Genomic DNA, 16,453 nt, shown 5'->3' with positions numbered 1-16,453 from the left:
TCCTAACAGTAATACCGCCATCCTAACAGTAATACTGCCGTCCTATACTAATACCGCCATCCTAACAGTAATACCGCCATCCTACCAGTAATACCGCCATCCTAACAGTAATACCGCCGTCCTATACTAATACCGCCATCATAACAGTAATACCGCCATCCTAACAGTAATACCGCCATCATATACTAATACCGCCATCCTAACAGTAATACCGCCATCCTATACTAATACCGCCATCCTAACAGTAATACCGCCATCATATACTAATACCGCCATCCTAACAGTAATACCGCCATCCTATACTAATACCGCCATCCTAACAGTAATACCGCCATCATATACTAATACCGCCATCCTAACAGTAATACCGCCATCCTATACTAATACCGCCATCCTAACAGTAATACCGCCATCCTAACAGTAATACCGCCATCCTAACAGTAATACCGCCATCCTAACAGTAATACCGCCATCCTAACAGTAATACCGCCATCCTAACAGTAATACCGCCATCCTATACTAATACAGCCATCCTATAACTAATACCGCCATCCTATACTAATACCGCCATCCTATACTAATACCGCCATCCTATACTAATACTGCCGTCCTATACTAATACCGCCATCCTATCAGTAATACCGCCATCCTAACAGTAATACTGCCATCCTAACAGTAATACCGCCATCCTATAACTAATACCGCCATCCTATAACTAATACCGCCATCCTATACTAATACTGCCGTCCTATACTAATACCGCCATCCTATCAGTAATACCGCCATCCTATACTAATACCGCCATCCTATACTAATACCGCCATCCTAACAGTAATACCGCCATCCTAACAGTAATACCTCAATCCTAACAGTAATACCGCCATCCTAACAGTAATACCACCATCCTAACAGTAATACAGCCATCCTAACAGTAATACCGCCATCCTATACTAATACCTCAATCCTAACAGTAATACCGCCATCCTAATAGTAATACCGCCATCCTATACTAATACCTCAATCCTAACAGTAATACCGCCATCCTAACAGTAATACCACCATCCTAACAGTAATACAGCCATCCTAACAGTAATACCGCCATCCTATACTAATACCGCCATCCTAACAGTAATACCTCAATCCTAACAGTAATACCGCCATCCTATACTAATACCGACATCCTATACTAATACCGCCATCCTATACTAATACTGCCGTCCTGTACTAATACCGCCATCCTACCAGTAATACCGCCATCCTAACAGTAATACCGCCATCCTACCAGAAATACCGTCATCCTACCAGTAATACCGCCATCCTATACTAATACTGCCGTCCTGTACTAATACCGCCATCCTAACAGTAATACAGCCATCCTAACAGTAATACAGCCATCCTAACAGTAATACAGCCATCCTAACAGTAATACCGCCATCCTAACAGTAATACCGCCATCCTTTACTAATACAGCCATCCTATAACTAATACCGCCATCCTATAACTAATACCGCCATCCTATAACTAATACCGCCATCCTATACTAATACTGCCGTCCTATACTAATACTGCCATCCTAACAGTAATACCGCCATCCTATACTAATACCGCCATCCTAACAGTAATACCTCAATCCTAACAGTAATACTGCCATCCTGTACTAATACCGCCATCCTACCAGTAATACCGCCATACTATCAGTAATACCACCATCCTAACAGTAATACAGCCATCCTAACAATAATACCGCCATCCTATCAGTAATACAGACATCCTATCATTAATACCGCCATCCTATCAGTAATACCGCCATCCTACTAGTAATACCGCCATACTATCAGTAATACCGCCATCCTAACAGTAATACCACCATCCTATCAGTAATACCGCCATCCTATAACTAATACCGCCATCCTAACAGTAATACAGCCATACTATCAGTAATACCGCCATCCTATACTAATACCGCCATCCTAACAGTAATACAGCCATCATATAACTAATACCGCCATCCTAACAGTAATACCGCCATCCTAACAGTAATACCGTCATCCAACCAGTAATAGCGCCGTCCTAACAGTAATACCGCCATCCTATCAGTAATACCGCCATCCTAACAGTAATACAGCCATCCTAACAGTAATACCGCCATCCTAACAGTAATACCGCCATCCTAACAGTAATACAGCCATCCTAACAGTAATACCGCCATCCTAACAGTAATACCGCCATCCTAACAGTAATACAGCCATCCTATCAGTAATACCGCCATCCTAACAGTAATACCGCCATCCTAACAGTAATACCGCCATCCTAACAGTAATACAGCCATCCTAACAGTAATACCGCCATCCTAACAGTAATACAGCCATCCTAACAGTAATACCGCCATCCTAACAGTAATACAGCCATCCTATCAGTAATACCGCCATCCTAACAGTAATACTGCCATCCTATGCTAATACAGCCATCCTATAACTAATACCGCCATCCTATACTAATACCGCCATCCTAACAGTAATACCGCCATCCTGTCAGTAATACCGCCATCCTAACAGTAATACCGCCATCCTACCAGTAATACCGCCATCCTACCAGTAATACAGCCATCCTAACAGTAATACCGCCATCCTAACAGTAATACCGCCATCCTAACAGTAATACCGCCATCCTATCATTAATACCGCCATCCTATATTAAAACTGCCATCCTACCAGTAATACCGCCATCCTATCAGTAATACCGCCATCCTAACAGTAATACAGCCATCCTAACAGTAATACCTCAATCCTAACAGTAATACCGCCATCCTATCAGTAATACCGCCATCCTAACAGTAATACCGCCATCCTAACAGTAATACCGCCATCTTATAGCTAATACCGCCATCCTAACAGTAATACCGCCATCCTAACAGTAATACCGCCATCCTATGAGTAATACCACCATCCTATCATGCTGTGTATGGCTGGATGTGTCTCACTAGTCCCTGATAAAGCTGCTGTGTATCTCTGGATGTGTCTCACTAGTCCCTGATAAAGCTGCGGTGTATGGCTGGATGTTTCTCACTAGTCCCTGATAAAGCTGCGGTGTATCTCTGGATGTTTCTCACTAGTCCCTGATAAAGCTGCGGTGTATGGCTGGATGTGTCTCACTAGTCCCTGATAAAGCTGCGGTGTATCTCTGGATGTGTCTCACTAGTCCCTGATAAAGCTGCTGTGTATTGGCTGGATGTGTCTCACTAGTCCCTGATAAAGCTGCGGTGTATGGCTGGATGTTTCTCACTAGTCCCTGATAAAGCTGCGGTGTATGGATGGTTGTGTCTCACTAGTCCCTGATAAAGCTGCGGTGTATGGCTGGATGTTTCTCACTAGTCCCTGATAAAGCTGCGGTGTATGGCTGGATGTGTCTCACTAGTCCCTGATAAAGTTGCGGTGTATGGCTGGATGTATCTCACTAGTCCCTGATAAAGCTGCTGTGTATCTCTGCATGTATCTCACTAGTCCCTGATAAAGCTGCGGTGTATCTCTGGATGTTTCTCACTAGTCCCTGATAAAGCTGCTGTGTATGGATGGATGTGTCTCACTAGTCCCTGATAAAGCTGCGGTGTATGGATGGTTGTGTCTCACTAGTCCCTGATAAAGCTGCGGTATATGGCTGGATGTGTCTCACTAGTCCCTGATAAAGCTGCGGTGTATCTCTGCATGTGTCTCACTAGTCCCTGATAAAGCTGCTGGGTATGGCTGGATGTGTCTCACTAGTCCCTGATAAAGCTGCGGTGTATGGCTGGATGTGTCTCACTAGTCCCTGATAAAGCTGCGGTGTATGGCTGGATGTGTCTCACTAGTCCCTTATAAAGCTGCTGTGTATCTCTGGATGTGTCTCACAAGTCCCTGATAAAGCTGCGGTGTATGGCTGGATGTGTCTCTCTAGTCCCTGATAAAGCTGCGGTGTATGGCTGGATGTATCTCACTAGTCCCTGATAAAGCTGCGGTGTATGGCTGGATGTGTCTCACTAGTCCCTGTTAAAGCTGCTGTGTATGGCTGGATGTATCTCACTAGTCCCTGATAAAGCTGCTGTGTATCTCTGCATGTGTCTCACTAGTCCCTGATAAAGCTGCTGTGTATCTCTGGATGTGTCTCACTAGTCCCTGATAAAGCTGCTTTGTATGGCTGGATGTGTCTCACTAGTCCCTGATAAAGCTGCGGTGTATGGCTGGATGTATCTCACTAGTCCCTGATAAAGCTGCGGTGTATGGCTGGATGTGTCTCACTAGTCCCTGATAAAGCTGCGGTGTATCTCTGGATGTTTCTCACTAGTCCCTGATAAAGCTGCTGTGTATGGATGGATGTGTCTCACTAGTCCCTGATAAAGCTGCGGTGTATGGCTGGATGTATCTCACTAGTCCCTGATAAAGCTGCGGTGTATGGCTGGATGTGTCTCTCTAGTCCCTGATAAAGCTGCGGTGTATGGCTGGATGTATCTCACTAGTCCCTGATAAAGCTGCGGTGTATGGCTGGATGTGTCTCACTAGTCCCTGATAAAGCTGCGGTGTATGGCTGGATGTGTCTCACTAGTCCCTGATAAAGCTGCTGTGTATCTCTGCATGTGTCTCACTAGTCCCTGATAAAGCTGCGGTGTATGGCTGGATGTATCTCACTAGTCCCTGATAAAGCTGCGGTGTATGGCTGGATGTGTCTCACTAGTCCCTGATAAAGCTGCGGTGTATCTCTGGATGTTTCTCACTAGTCCCTGATAAAGCTGCTGTGTATGGATGGATGTGTCTCACTAGTCCCTGATAAAGCTGCGGTGTATGGCTGGATGTTTCTCACTAGTCCCTGATAAAGCTGCGGTGTATCTCTGGATGTTTCTCACTAGTCCCTGATAAAGCTGCTGTGTATCTCTGGATGTGTCTCGCTAGTCCCTGATAAAGCTGCGGTGTATGGCTGGATGTGTCTCACTAGTCCCTGATAAAGCTGCTGTGTATGGCTGGATGTTTCTCACTAGTCCCTGATAAAGCTGCGGTGTATGGCTGGATGTGTCTCACTAGTCCCTGATAAAGCTGCGGTGTATGGCTGGATGTATCTCACTAGTCCCTGATAAAGCTGCTGTGTATGGCTGGATGTATCTCACTAGTCCCTGATAAAGCTGCGGTGTATCTCTGCATGTGTCTCACTAGTCCCTGATAAAGCTGTGGTGTATGGCTGGATGTGTCTCACTAGTCCCTGATAAAGCTGCGGTGTATCTCTGGATGTTTCTCACTAGTCCCTGATAAAGCTGCGGTGTATGGCTGGATGTGTCTCACTAGTCCCTGATAAAGCTGCGGTGTATGGCTGGATGTGTCTCACTAGTCCCTGATAAAGCTGCTGTGTATGGCTGGATGTGTCTCACTAGTCCCTGATAAAGCTGCTGTGTATGGCTGGATGTGTCTCACTAGTCCCTGATAAAGCTGCGGTGTATGGCTGGATGTATCTCACTAGTCCCTGATAAAGCTGCGGTGTATGACTGGATGTGTCTCACTAGTCCCTGATAAAGCTGTGGTGTATGGCTGGATGTGTCTCACTAGTCCCTGATAAAGCTGCGGTGTATGGCTGGATGTGTCTCACTAGTCCCTGATAAAGCTGCGGTGTATGGCTGGATGTGTCTCACTAGTCCCTGATAAAGCTGCGGTGTATCTCTGCATGTGTCTCACTAGTCCCTGATAAAGCTGTGGTGTATCTCTGGATGTGTCTCACTAGTCCCTGATAAAGCTGCTGTGTATGGCTGGATGTGTCTCACTAGTCCCTGATAAAGCTGCGGTGTATGGCTGGATGTATCTCACTAGTCCCTGATAAAGCTGCGGTGTATGGCTGGATGTATCTCACTAGTCCCTGATAAAGCTGCTGTGTATCTCTGGATGTGTCTCACTAGTCCCTTATAAAGCTGCTGTGTATGGCTGGATGTGTCTCACTAGTCCCTGATAAAGCTGCTGTGTATGGATGGATGTGTCTCACTAGTCCCTGATAAAGCTGCTGTGTATGGCTGGATGTGTCTCACTAGTCCCTGATAAAGCTGCTGTGTATCTCTGCATGTGTCTCACTAGTCCCTGATAAAGCTGCGGTGTATGGCTGGATGTATCTCACTAGTCCCTGATAAAGCTGCTGTGTATGGCTGGATGTGTCTCACTAGTCCCTGATAAAGCTGCGGTGTATGGCTGGATGTGTCTCACTAGTCCCTGATAAAGCTGCGGTGTATGGCTGGATGTGTCTCACTAGTCCCTGATAAAGCTGCGGTGTATGGCTGGATGTGTCTCACTAGTCCCTGATAAAGCTGCGGTGTATGGCTGGATGTGTCTCACTAGTCCCTGATAAAGCTGCGGTGTATCTCTGCATGTGTCTCACTAGTCCCTGATAAAGCTGCGGTGTATGGCTGGATGTGTCTCACTAGTCCCTGATAAAGCTGCTGTGTATGGATGGATGTGTCTCACTAGTCCCTGATAAAGCTGCGGTGTATCTCTGCATGTGTCTCACTAGTCCCTGATAAAGCTGCGGTGTATCTCTGGATGTGTCTCACTAGTCCCTGATAAAGCTGCGGTGTATGGCTGGATGTTTCTCACTAGTCCCTGATAAAGCTGCGGTGTATGGCTGGATGTGTCTCACTAGTCCCTGATAAAGCTGCGGTGTATCTCTGCATGTGTCTCACTAGTCCCTGATAAAGCTGCGGTGTATGGCTGGATGTGTCTCACTAGTCCCTGATAAAGCCGCGGTGTATGGCTGGATGTGTCTCACTAGTCCCTGATAAAGCTGCTGTGTATGGATGGATGTGTCTCACTAGTCCCTGATAAAGCTGCGGTGTATCTCTGGATGTGTCTCACTAGTCCCTGATAAAGCTGCGGTGTATGGCTGGATGTTTCTCACTAGTCCCTGATAAAGCTGCTGTGTATCTCTGCATGTGTCTCACTAGTCCCTGATAAAGCTGCGGTGTATGGCTGGATGTGTCTCACTAGTCCCTGATAAAGCTGCGGTGTATGGCTGGATGTGTCTCACTAGTCCCTGATAAAGCTGCGGTGTATGGCTGGATGTGTCTCACTAGTCCCTGATAAAGCTGCGGTGTATCTCTGCATGTGTCTCACTAGTCCCTGATAAAGCTGCGGTGTATGGCTGGATGTGTCTCACTAGTCCCTGATAAAGCTGCGGTGTATGGCTGGATGTATCTCACTAGTCCCTGATAAAGCTGCGGTGTATGGCTGGATGTGTCTCACTAGTCCCTGATAAAGCTGCGGTGTATGGCTGGATGTGTCTCACTAGTCCCTGATAAAGCTGCGGTGTATGGCTGGATGTATCTCACTAGTCCCTGATAAAGCTGCGGTGTATGGCTGGATGTGTCTCACTAGTCCCTGATAAAGCTGCGGTGTATGGCTGGATCTTGTGAGAACGGCCCCACCTCGGGCGGATAACACCTGCATCCACATACCCAGGTGCCCCCTCCTCCCTTCACTCTCTCATGTGTTTGCAAGTGGCTTAACCTGCCGGTTCCCCTCCACCCTCCTTCCAATCTGCCCCAAAAATATGTCTGGGACCATTTGTCAAAGCATCCAGCCTTTGTACCAAAATCTCCCCCCTCCCCCCTTTACTTTTCTCCAGGTCTGCTTAACCTGTTCAATGCGTCCCACTGTCCCCTGGTATGCACACCTGTGCCGGGCTGCCGAGGGGGGGGGGGGCGCAGACCCATACTAAAATATTAACCTCTTTCTATGTCACTGGAATTTAACGTTTTGGCTGCCAGCTGCTTGTGAGGATATTACTGAGAGGGTTAACCTGATGAGCAGTAAAGAAGGGGCCCCGAATCCTGAGAACCCTGCCCTGTGTATAATCCTATAGTCAGGAGCACCTCCAGATATAGCTGCGGGGGCACCACAAGTCTCAGGATGTACCAGGACCTATAGCTGGGGCACTACAAGTCTCAGGATGTACCAGGACCTATAGCTGGGGAACCACGAGTCTCAGGATGTGCCAGGACCTATATCTGGGGAACCACAAGTCTCAGGATGTGCCAGGACCCATAGCTGGGGAACCACGAGTCTCAGGATGTGCCAGGACCTATATCTGGGGAACCACAAGTCTCAGGATATGGCAGGACCCATAGCTGGGGCACTACAAGTCTCAGGATGTGCCGGGACCTATATCTGGGGCACTACAAGTCTCAGGATATGGCAGGACCTATATCTGGGACACTACAAGTCTCAGGGTGTGCCAGGACCTATATCTGGGGCACTACAAGTCTCAGGATGTGCCAGGACCTATATCTGGGGCACTACAAGTCTCAGGATGTGCCAGGACCCATAGCTGGGGCACTACAAGTCTCAGGATGTGCCAGGACCTATATCTGGGGCACTACAAGTCTCAGGATATGGCAGGACCTATAGCTGGGACACTACAAGTCTCAGGATGTGCCAGGACCTATATCTGGGGCACTACAAGTCTCAGGATATGCCAGGACCTATAGCTGGGGCACTACAAGTCTCAGGATGTGCCAGGACCTATATCTGGGGCACTACAAGTCTCAGGATGTGCCAGGACCTATATCTGGGGCACTACAAGTCTCAGGATGTGCCAGGACCCATAGCTGGGGCACTACAAGTCTCAGGATGTACCAGGACCTATAGCTGGGGAACCACAAGTCTCAGGATATGGCAGGACCCATAGCTGGGGCACTACAAGTCTCAGGATGTGCCAGGACCTATATCTGGGGCACTACAAGTCTCAGGATGTGCCAGGACCTATATCTGGGGCACTACAAGTCTCAGGATGTGCCAGGACCTATAGCTGGGACACTACAAGTCTCAGGATGTACCAGGACCTATAGCTGGGGCACTACAAGTCTCAGGATGTACCAGGACCTATAGCTGGGGCACCACAAGTCTCAGGATGTACCAGGACCTATAGCTGGGGCACCACATGTCTCAGGATGTACCAGGACCTATATCTGGGGCACTACAAGTCTCAGGATATGCCAGGACCTATAGCTGGGGCACTACAAGTCTCAGGATGTACCAGGACCTATAGCTGGGGCACTACAAGTCTCAGGATGTTGGGGGATGAGCAATGTGTGGGGCAGGTCTTGTGTACAGGAATGTCACCCTACAAGTAGAGCCATGCACACAGTGACGTCATCCTCGCTCTGAGGTCATCAGCAGATTCCTCTGTACATTTCTCCCGTCGCTCACCTTTACAGGCCTTTCTGTGTGTGATGGGCTTGGTCATGTCCCGGTAGTAACCCTCCTTGCAGTAATGGCAGTGCCGGCCCGCCGTGTTATGCCGGCAGTTCAGGCAGACCCCTCCGCTGCGGCGGCCGGACAGCTTGAAGAGCTCCATGTTGAATCGGCAGCGGCGGGCATGCAGGTTACAGTTACAGGCTGGGGAAAAGGCAGAGAGAAGCAAGTTATATATATGTTATCTATATAGTTCTATATGGACTAGGAGACATGAAGCATTGGTTAGATGGGAGCACAGAATGACAGACACTGATGGAGCAGATAGACAGACTCTTCCAACCAAAGCTATGACCTCCCTAATGCATATAATATAAGAGCGGCCCCTCCATCATATATCTCATGGAATCCCCCTGGATCCACTGCTGCATTGTGGGAAGTGTAACAATCACTGTCTCCGGTATTGTCATATGTAGGAATGTGGTAACATTGTTGCATTCTATAGGATGCAGATCACCAGGTTGTTGCACACACACAAAGTAACCAACTAGATCTCCAAAACTTGTCATCGACAGACATCAAGTGATGGAACCCATGAAAAGACGAGACTATTCCTGAAAATGTAACATTCCTATTTAGTGCTTGTCTCCATTGCTGTGATGGTCGCCCCCTCCGTCCCTTCCCCTTCCTGTCTTGGATGGATAATTATTGACGGCTTCCGAGTACATGGATTAACCCAAATGATGAGAAAGGTCAGTGATCCAGTAAGATGAGGGTGACTCACCGCACACACCAGAAATGGGGTATTGTCCCTGGAGAGATGTGTAATCGCACCTTTGTGAATGTTGTTATTAGCAGCAGGACTGTGATGTATGGATTTCTATTCCTGGATAGTGATGAGCGCACCATTTGCCAGTGGCATTTGAAATTGCTGGGGCCCCGCACGATGCCATTGTGGGGAGGGTCATAGCTTCCAATGAAGTTTGGAGTCAGGTCAGCAGAAAACGGACCCTCAAAGGGTCCTCTCAACACTATTCCGGGATATTCCTGTGATGAATTTATATTCCAAGATTGTAGCTTCTACAAATGCATCAAGGGCGTGTCCTCACACTGCTGTGCTCTCTGCAGCTACACCTTTGTGGATATTGTTAGTAGCAGCAGGACTGTGGAATATGGATTTATTTTCCAGGACTGTAGCTTCTCCGAGTGCACTGGCTGTCTGTCCTCACACTGCTGTGCTCTGTGCTTTCTGCAGCCAGTGTTATATATTATCACTGGAGGGAGGTGTAATCACACCTTTTTTGTATGTTGTTGGTAGCAGCAGGACTGTGGAATATGGATGTATTTTCCAGGATTCTTCAAGTGCACTGGGCGTCTGTCCTCACACTGCAAGGCTCTTTGCTCTGTGCAGTGAGCTACTCCATTGTCTTTCCCCTCTACCTAGGCGCACAGCAGTGTGAGGATATACCCCAGTACTTCTCGAGAAGCTACAATCTTCATATATATATATATATATCCAGTAACATCTCTCCAGGGCCAGTACCTAACACTGTGTAGAGTCAGTCCGATCCCCTTTAAAATTCAGCGACCTACTAATAATCCGACATGTACAAAACTTTATTGATACAAGACGACATCTTCTCCTTCTGTGGTCCATCTTTCAATTGGCTTCCAACAGCAGGTCCTGGGGACGCAGTGGGAAAACATGGATCTAACCTGGTAAAAATTGTGGCCTAGTAAGCCCCCGGGATAGATGTGTGAGGAATGTCAGGAGGTCACATGTCCCCCCCTATAAACCTCTGATGTAATCACAGTGATGAATGACGATGAATCGGACACGGACAGAAGTGTTTGGAAAGTTCTGCTTTGATGCCTAAAGTCCTACAAATATTTAGCAGGGTCGCTGCTCGTGAACGTCCAGCGACAGGAATTTCTTGTGTCAGACAAGGATCCTGTGTCACAACAATCTAGTCCTGATGATGTCCTCCTGACAGGCCTAGGGGGGAAGCTGACGAAAACACAAGGGCCGATAGGGGTGAGTGGGGGGCGCTGAATGGTGGTGATGATCTGCTGAGTGAGGACTTGTCTGGAGACACAGAAAGACGTTACTCAATGGATGTTCTTCTAGGTATCAGAGGAGGCAAGGTGTCAGGATTGGAGACCTTCATATAGCACCGAGACCGCAGGAATCCCAACGTCAGGAGATTCTCATTAGACCTTCAAATAAGAGGACTTCCTATTAATATCTGATGATGGAGGACACAGCCCCTCACTGTACCACACCTTGTTCCTCTGCTTATAACTTGGGGATCTGCTTGTCACCCCTTTGGGACTGAGCCTCGATGTGGACATGTATTTAGTCTAGACAAGAAAAGGGTAACTAGGACATTTTGTAAATAGTTGTGTTTTTTTTTTTTGGTTTTATTTAAGAAATACTTTCCTGGTGACTCTGTCTTTTATTGTTCCCAAAATTATAAGGATTGTGTCGTCCTGTTATTTTATAAACTGTTACCCAGAATGGATCGGAATAAACCAGAGGGTACATTCCACATAGCAATCAGATGAAAGTCATGTGGGTGGGAGTAATTATTGCTGGCACCCAAGACTGCGCGTCCTGGATTGGGAGAGGGTATCAGCCATGGCCAGGCTCTTCTTTCTCCCCCAGACCCAACTGTCTCTGACCTGATTCCTCTGTCCCCTCTTACCCAATGTTCCCCCTGCCAGACCATCTGTTTCCCTTCAAATACCCTTGTTTGCCTCCAATTCCCTCTAACCCCCTCCAAACACCTTGGTCCTCTCCGGATTCCTCTGTCCTACTGCAGACACTGCTGTCCTCTCCAAATCCATCCAGACACCTTTTGTCCTACTACAGTCACTGCTGTCCCCTCCGAACCTATCCAGACTCCTCTGTCCTACTACAGGCACTGCTGTCCCCTCCCAACCTATCCAGACTCCTCTGTCCTACTACAGGCACTGCTGTCCCCCCGACCCTATCCAGACTCCCCTGTCCTACTACAGACAATGCTGCCCCCCCAACCCTATCCAGACTCCTCTGTCCTACTACAGACAATGCTGTCCCCCCCAACCCTATCCAGACTCCCCTGTCCTACTACAGACACTGCTGTCCCCCCATCCCTATCCAGACTCCACTGTCCTACTACAGACACTGCTGTCCCCCCCAACCCTATCCAGACTCCCCTGTCCTACTACAGGCACTGCTGTCCCCCCCAACCCTATCCAGACTCCTCTGTCCTACTACAGACACTGCTGCCCCCCCCAACCCTATCCAGACTCCCCTGTCCTACTACAGACACTGCTGTCCCCCCCAACCCTATCCAGACTCCCCTGTCCTACTATAGACAATGCTGTCCCCCCATCCCTATCCAGACTCCCCTGTCCTACTACAGACACTGCTGTCCCCCCCAACCCTATGCAGACTCCCCTGTCCTACTACAGGCACTGCTGTCCCCCCCAACCCTATCCAGACTCCCCTGTCCTACTACAGGCACTGCTGTCCCCCCCAACCCTATCCAGACTCCCCTGTCCTACTACAGGCACTGCTGTCACCCCCATCCCTATCCAGACTCCCCTGTCCTACTACAGACAATGCTGCCCCCCCAACCCTATCCAGACTCCCCTGTCCTACTACAGACACTGCTGTCCCCCCCAACCCTATCCAGACTCCCCTGTCCTACTATAGACAATGCTGTCCCCCCATCCCTATCCAGACTCCCCTGTCCTACTACAGGCACTGCTGTCCCCCCCAACCCTATCCAGACTCCCCTGTCCTACTACAGACAATGCTGTCCCCCCCAACCCTATCCAGACTCCCCTGTCCTACTACAGACACTGCTGTCCCCCCCAACCCTATCCAGACTCCCCTGTCCTACTACAGGCACTGCTGTCCCCCCCAACCCTATCCAGACTCCCCTGTCCTACTACAGGCACTGCTGTCCCCCCCAACCCTATCCAGACTCCCCTGTCCTACTACAGGCACTGCTGTCCCCCCCCCCAACCCTATCCAGACTCCCCTGTCCTACTACAGACACTGCTGTCCCCCCGACCCTATCCAGACTCCCCTGTCCTACTACAGGCACTGCTGTCCCCCATGGCCCTATCCAGACTCCCCTGTCCTACTACAGGCACTGCTGTCCCCCCCAACCCTATCCAGACTCCCCTGTCCTACTACAGGCACTGCTGTCCCCCATGGCCCTATCCAGACTCCCCTGTCCTACTAAAGGCACTGCTGTCCCCCCCAACCCTATCCAGACTCCCCTGTCCTACTACAGACAATGCTGTCCCCCATGGCCCTATCCAGACTCCCCTGTCCTACTACAGGCACTGCTGTCCCCCCCAACCCTATCCAGACTCCCCTGTCCTACTACAGACAATGCTGTCCCCCCCATCCCTATCCAGACTCCCCTGTCCTACTACAGACACTGCTGTCCCCCCCAACCCTATCCAGACTCCCCTGTCCTACTACAGACAATGCTGTCCCCCATGGCCCTATCCAGACTCCCCTGTCCTACTACAGGCACTGCTGTCCCCCCCAACCCTATCCAGACTCCCCTGTCCTACTACAGACAATGCTGTCCCCCCCATCCCTATCCAGACTCCCCTGTCCTACTACAGACACTGCTGTCCCCCCCAACCCTATCCAGACTCCCCTGTCCTACTACAGACAATGCTGTCCCCCCCATCCCTATCCAGACTCCCCTGTCCTACTATAGACAATGCTGTCCCCCCATCCCTATCCAGACTCCCCTGTCCTACTACAGACACTGCTGTCCCCCATGGCCCTATCCAGACTCCCCTGTCCTACTACAGGCACTGCTGTCCCCCATGGCCTTATCAAGATTCCGCTGCAGACATTTCTATACACTTCCAGACTCCCCCTCTTGACCCCTCTGTCCCTTACTCCCCTCTAGACCCCTGTGTGGAACGGTCACCTCTTTGTGCCTATCAGACCTCTCCAGACCACCCTCTCTGGATGAGACCCCATCACAGGGAACCAATTTCCTACTTCACTGAGAACAAGTAGTAATAGACATGTGGACCCATCCCTGCCCCTAGAGGAGAATCAGGAGTTTCTCATACATGTAAGAGGGGCTTCTAGTCCCACTTATATTAATGTACAATGTATAGCAATGATCCTTACTATTGGCATACTGTATACCCCTCTAAAATCTCCATAAATATACCCCAAACATATCCATTGTGCTCCATTCACCCACAATAAGTTACAGAAGGTGTCGTTTAGTCTCATTTTCACTGCACAGAAAAGACGAGTTGTCTACAATGTTATAGTACAGCATTGCTCCAAAAATACACGTTACAATCCCTTTCATGTAGCACCAGCAGGACAAAGAGGTCCATGAACTCAATCCTATGCTCAGAAGACGACCCTGGAGGGTAATTTTCTACAAATTCCATAACTTTGCCTCGTTTCCTCCATAAATATTCATAGCTGCATTATGGGTATGTTCACACATGAATCTGTGCCTGATAGTCCGCTCCTTACATCTGTACAGGGCTGTGTCTATAGCATGCGCGTGGAGAGACGTACAGTATGGAACGATATAAGAACAACCGGATTGTGGCCAATGACTAAGCCTGTCCCTGCGGAGCTCCTCTAGTTGTCAGACTCTCGTTTCAGACCCGATCACCGCGTAACATGAGCTCCGTGACTGCTCCCCAAAGAAGAACGCAAAATAGCCTCCCATAAATCACCTCCACATCAGTGCCCCGCGCCTCTCACAACCACACAATCATAGGGGAGCAATGATATGGAAGGGAAGGTTACATTATGTCCAGCTTTGTCACATGTACAATCTACAAGGTCCAATGTTCTCCAAGCAAAATACTAGATCTGTTTTCCTTATACTGTCAGCCTGTGTAGCTTCACGTGTATAGAGTAACACTTCTGTAGGGTCCCTGACGTCCTGGGGGCTGCCGGTTAGTGGAAACTGCTTTGTCATGAGCCCTGGATGATGTGTGAAGCTTTCCTGGGGCTCCCTGACACCACTACCTGCCTCCTCTACATGGATCCCTATGGTCTTCCAGCTACAAAACAAGTCACACGTCCCACACCAGCGCCAGCACTGCTCCCTGCAGGGAAATTATATCTTATCGCCTCGATGATCCTTTACTGGCAAATTTCACAACGTTCCCCAAGCGCCAACACTTATCACGTTATAAATCATATAAAAATCCTGCAAATTCCCTGCAGAGATTCTGCAAGTTTCCTGTATTCACCACATCCTCTGATAAATATGTTACATAACAATGTGTATCACTCAGCATCATTTATCACATATACATCATGTCTTCCTTATACTCCAGAGCTGCACTCACTATTCTGCTGCTGGTGCAGTCACTGTGTACATACATGACATTACTTATCCTGTACTGATCCTGAGTTACATCCTGTATTATACTCCAGAGCTGCACTCACTATTCTGCTGCTGGTGCAGTCACTGTGTACATACATGACATTACTTATCCTGTACTGATCCTGAGTTACATCCTGTATTATACTCCAGAGATGCACTCACTATTCTGCTGCTGGTGCAGTCAGTGTGTACATACATGACATTACTTATCCTGTACTGATCCTGAGATTGTGTCACCCCTGTTACCCCTCACCTCTCCTCCCCATGCTCATGTCTGTGTGTAATGTATAATAAAGCATTGCTAGTGTTTGTGCTTTATCTGCTGCTTTTGACAGTACCTGACATGCTGAGTCCTCCTATACACATGTGAGAGACACAAACATCAGCTACACAAGTACCTGACATGCTGTGTTCTGCTGTATACATGTGAGACACAGACATCAGCTACACAAGTACCTGACATGCTGTGTTCTCCTATACACATGTGAGAGACACAGACATCAGCTACACAAGTACCTGACATGCTGCGTTCTCCTATACACATGTGAGAGACACAGACATCAGCTACACAAGTACCTGACATGCTGTGTTCTCCTATACACATGTGAGAGACACAAACATCAGCTACACAAGTACCTGACATGCTGTGTTCTGCTGTATACATGTGAGACACAGACATCAGCTACACAAGTACCTGACATGCTGTGTTCTCCTATACACATGTGAGAGACACAGACATCAGCTACACAAGTACCTGACGTGCTGTGTTCTCCTATACACATGTGAGAGACACAGACATCAGCTACACAAGTACCTGACATGCTGTGTTCTCCTATACACATGTGAGAGACACAGACATCAGCTACACAAGTA

At 48.6% G+C, this 16,453-nt stretch overlaps 1 protein-coding gene across 5 annotated transcripts in view; it reads right to left on the bottom strand.

Moving 5' to 3' along the window:
- Nucleotides 1-16,453, bottom strand: part of NTN1 (netrin 1) — a 249,596-nt gene that overhangs the window by 20,943 nt on the left and 212,200 nt on the right. For all 5 annotated transcript variants that reach the window (XM_072112626.1, XM_072112622.1, XM_072112623.1 and 2 more), the window contains one exon: nt 9,204-9,392. In XM_072112626.1, coding sequence (XP_071968727.1) covers nt 9,204-9,392 — 189 coding nt within the window. The remainder of the gene's footprint in view (nt 1-9,203; nt 9,393-16,453) is intronic.

Source organism: Engystomops pustulosus, chromosome 6, assembly GCF_040894005.1.
Source record: "Engystomops pustulosus chromosome 6, aEngPut4.maternal, whole genome shotgun sequence".
Taxonomy (NCBI): domain Eukaryota; kingdom Metazoa; phylum Chordata; class Amphibia; order Anura; family Leptodactylidae; genus Engystomops; species Engystomops pustulosus.
This window is presented reverse-complemented; position numbering and strand designations above follow the sequence as displayed.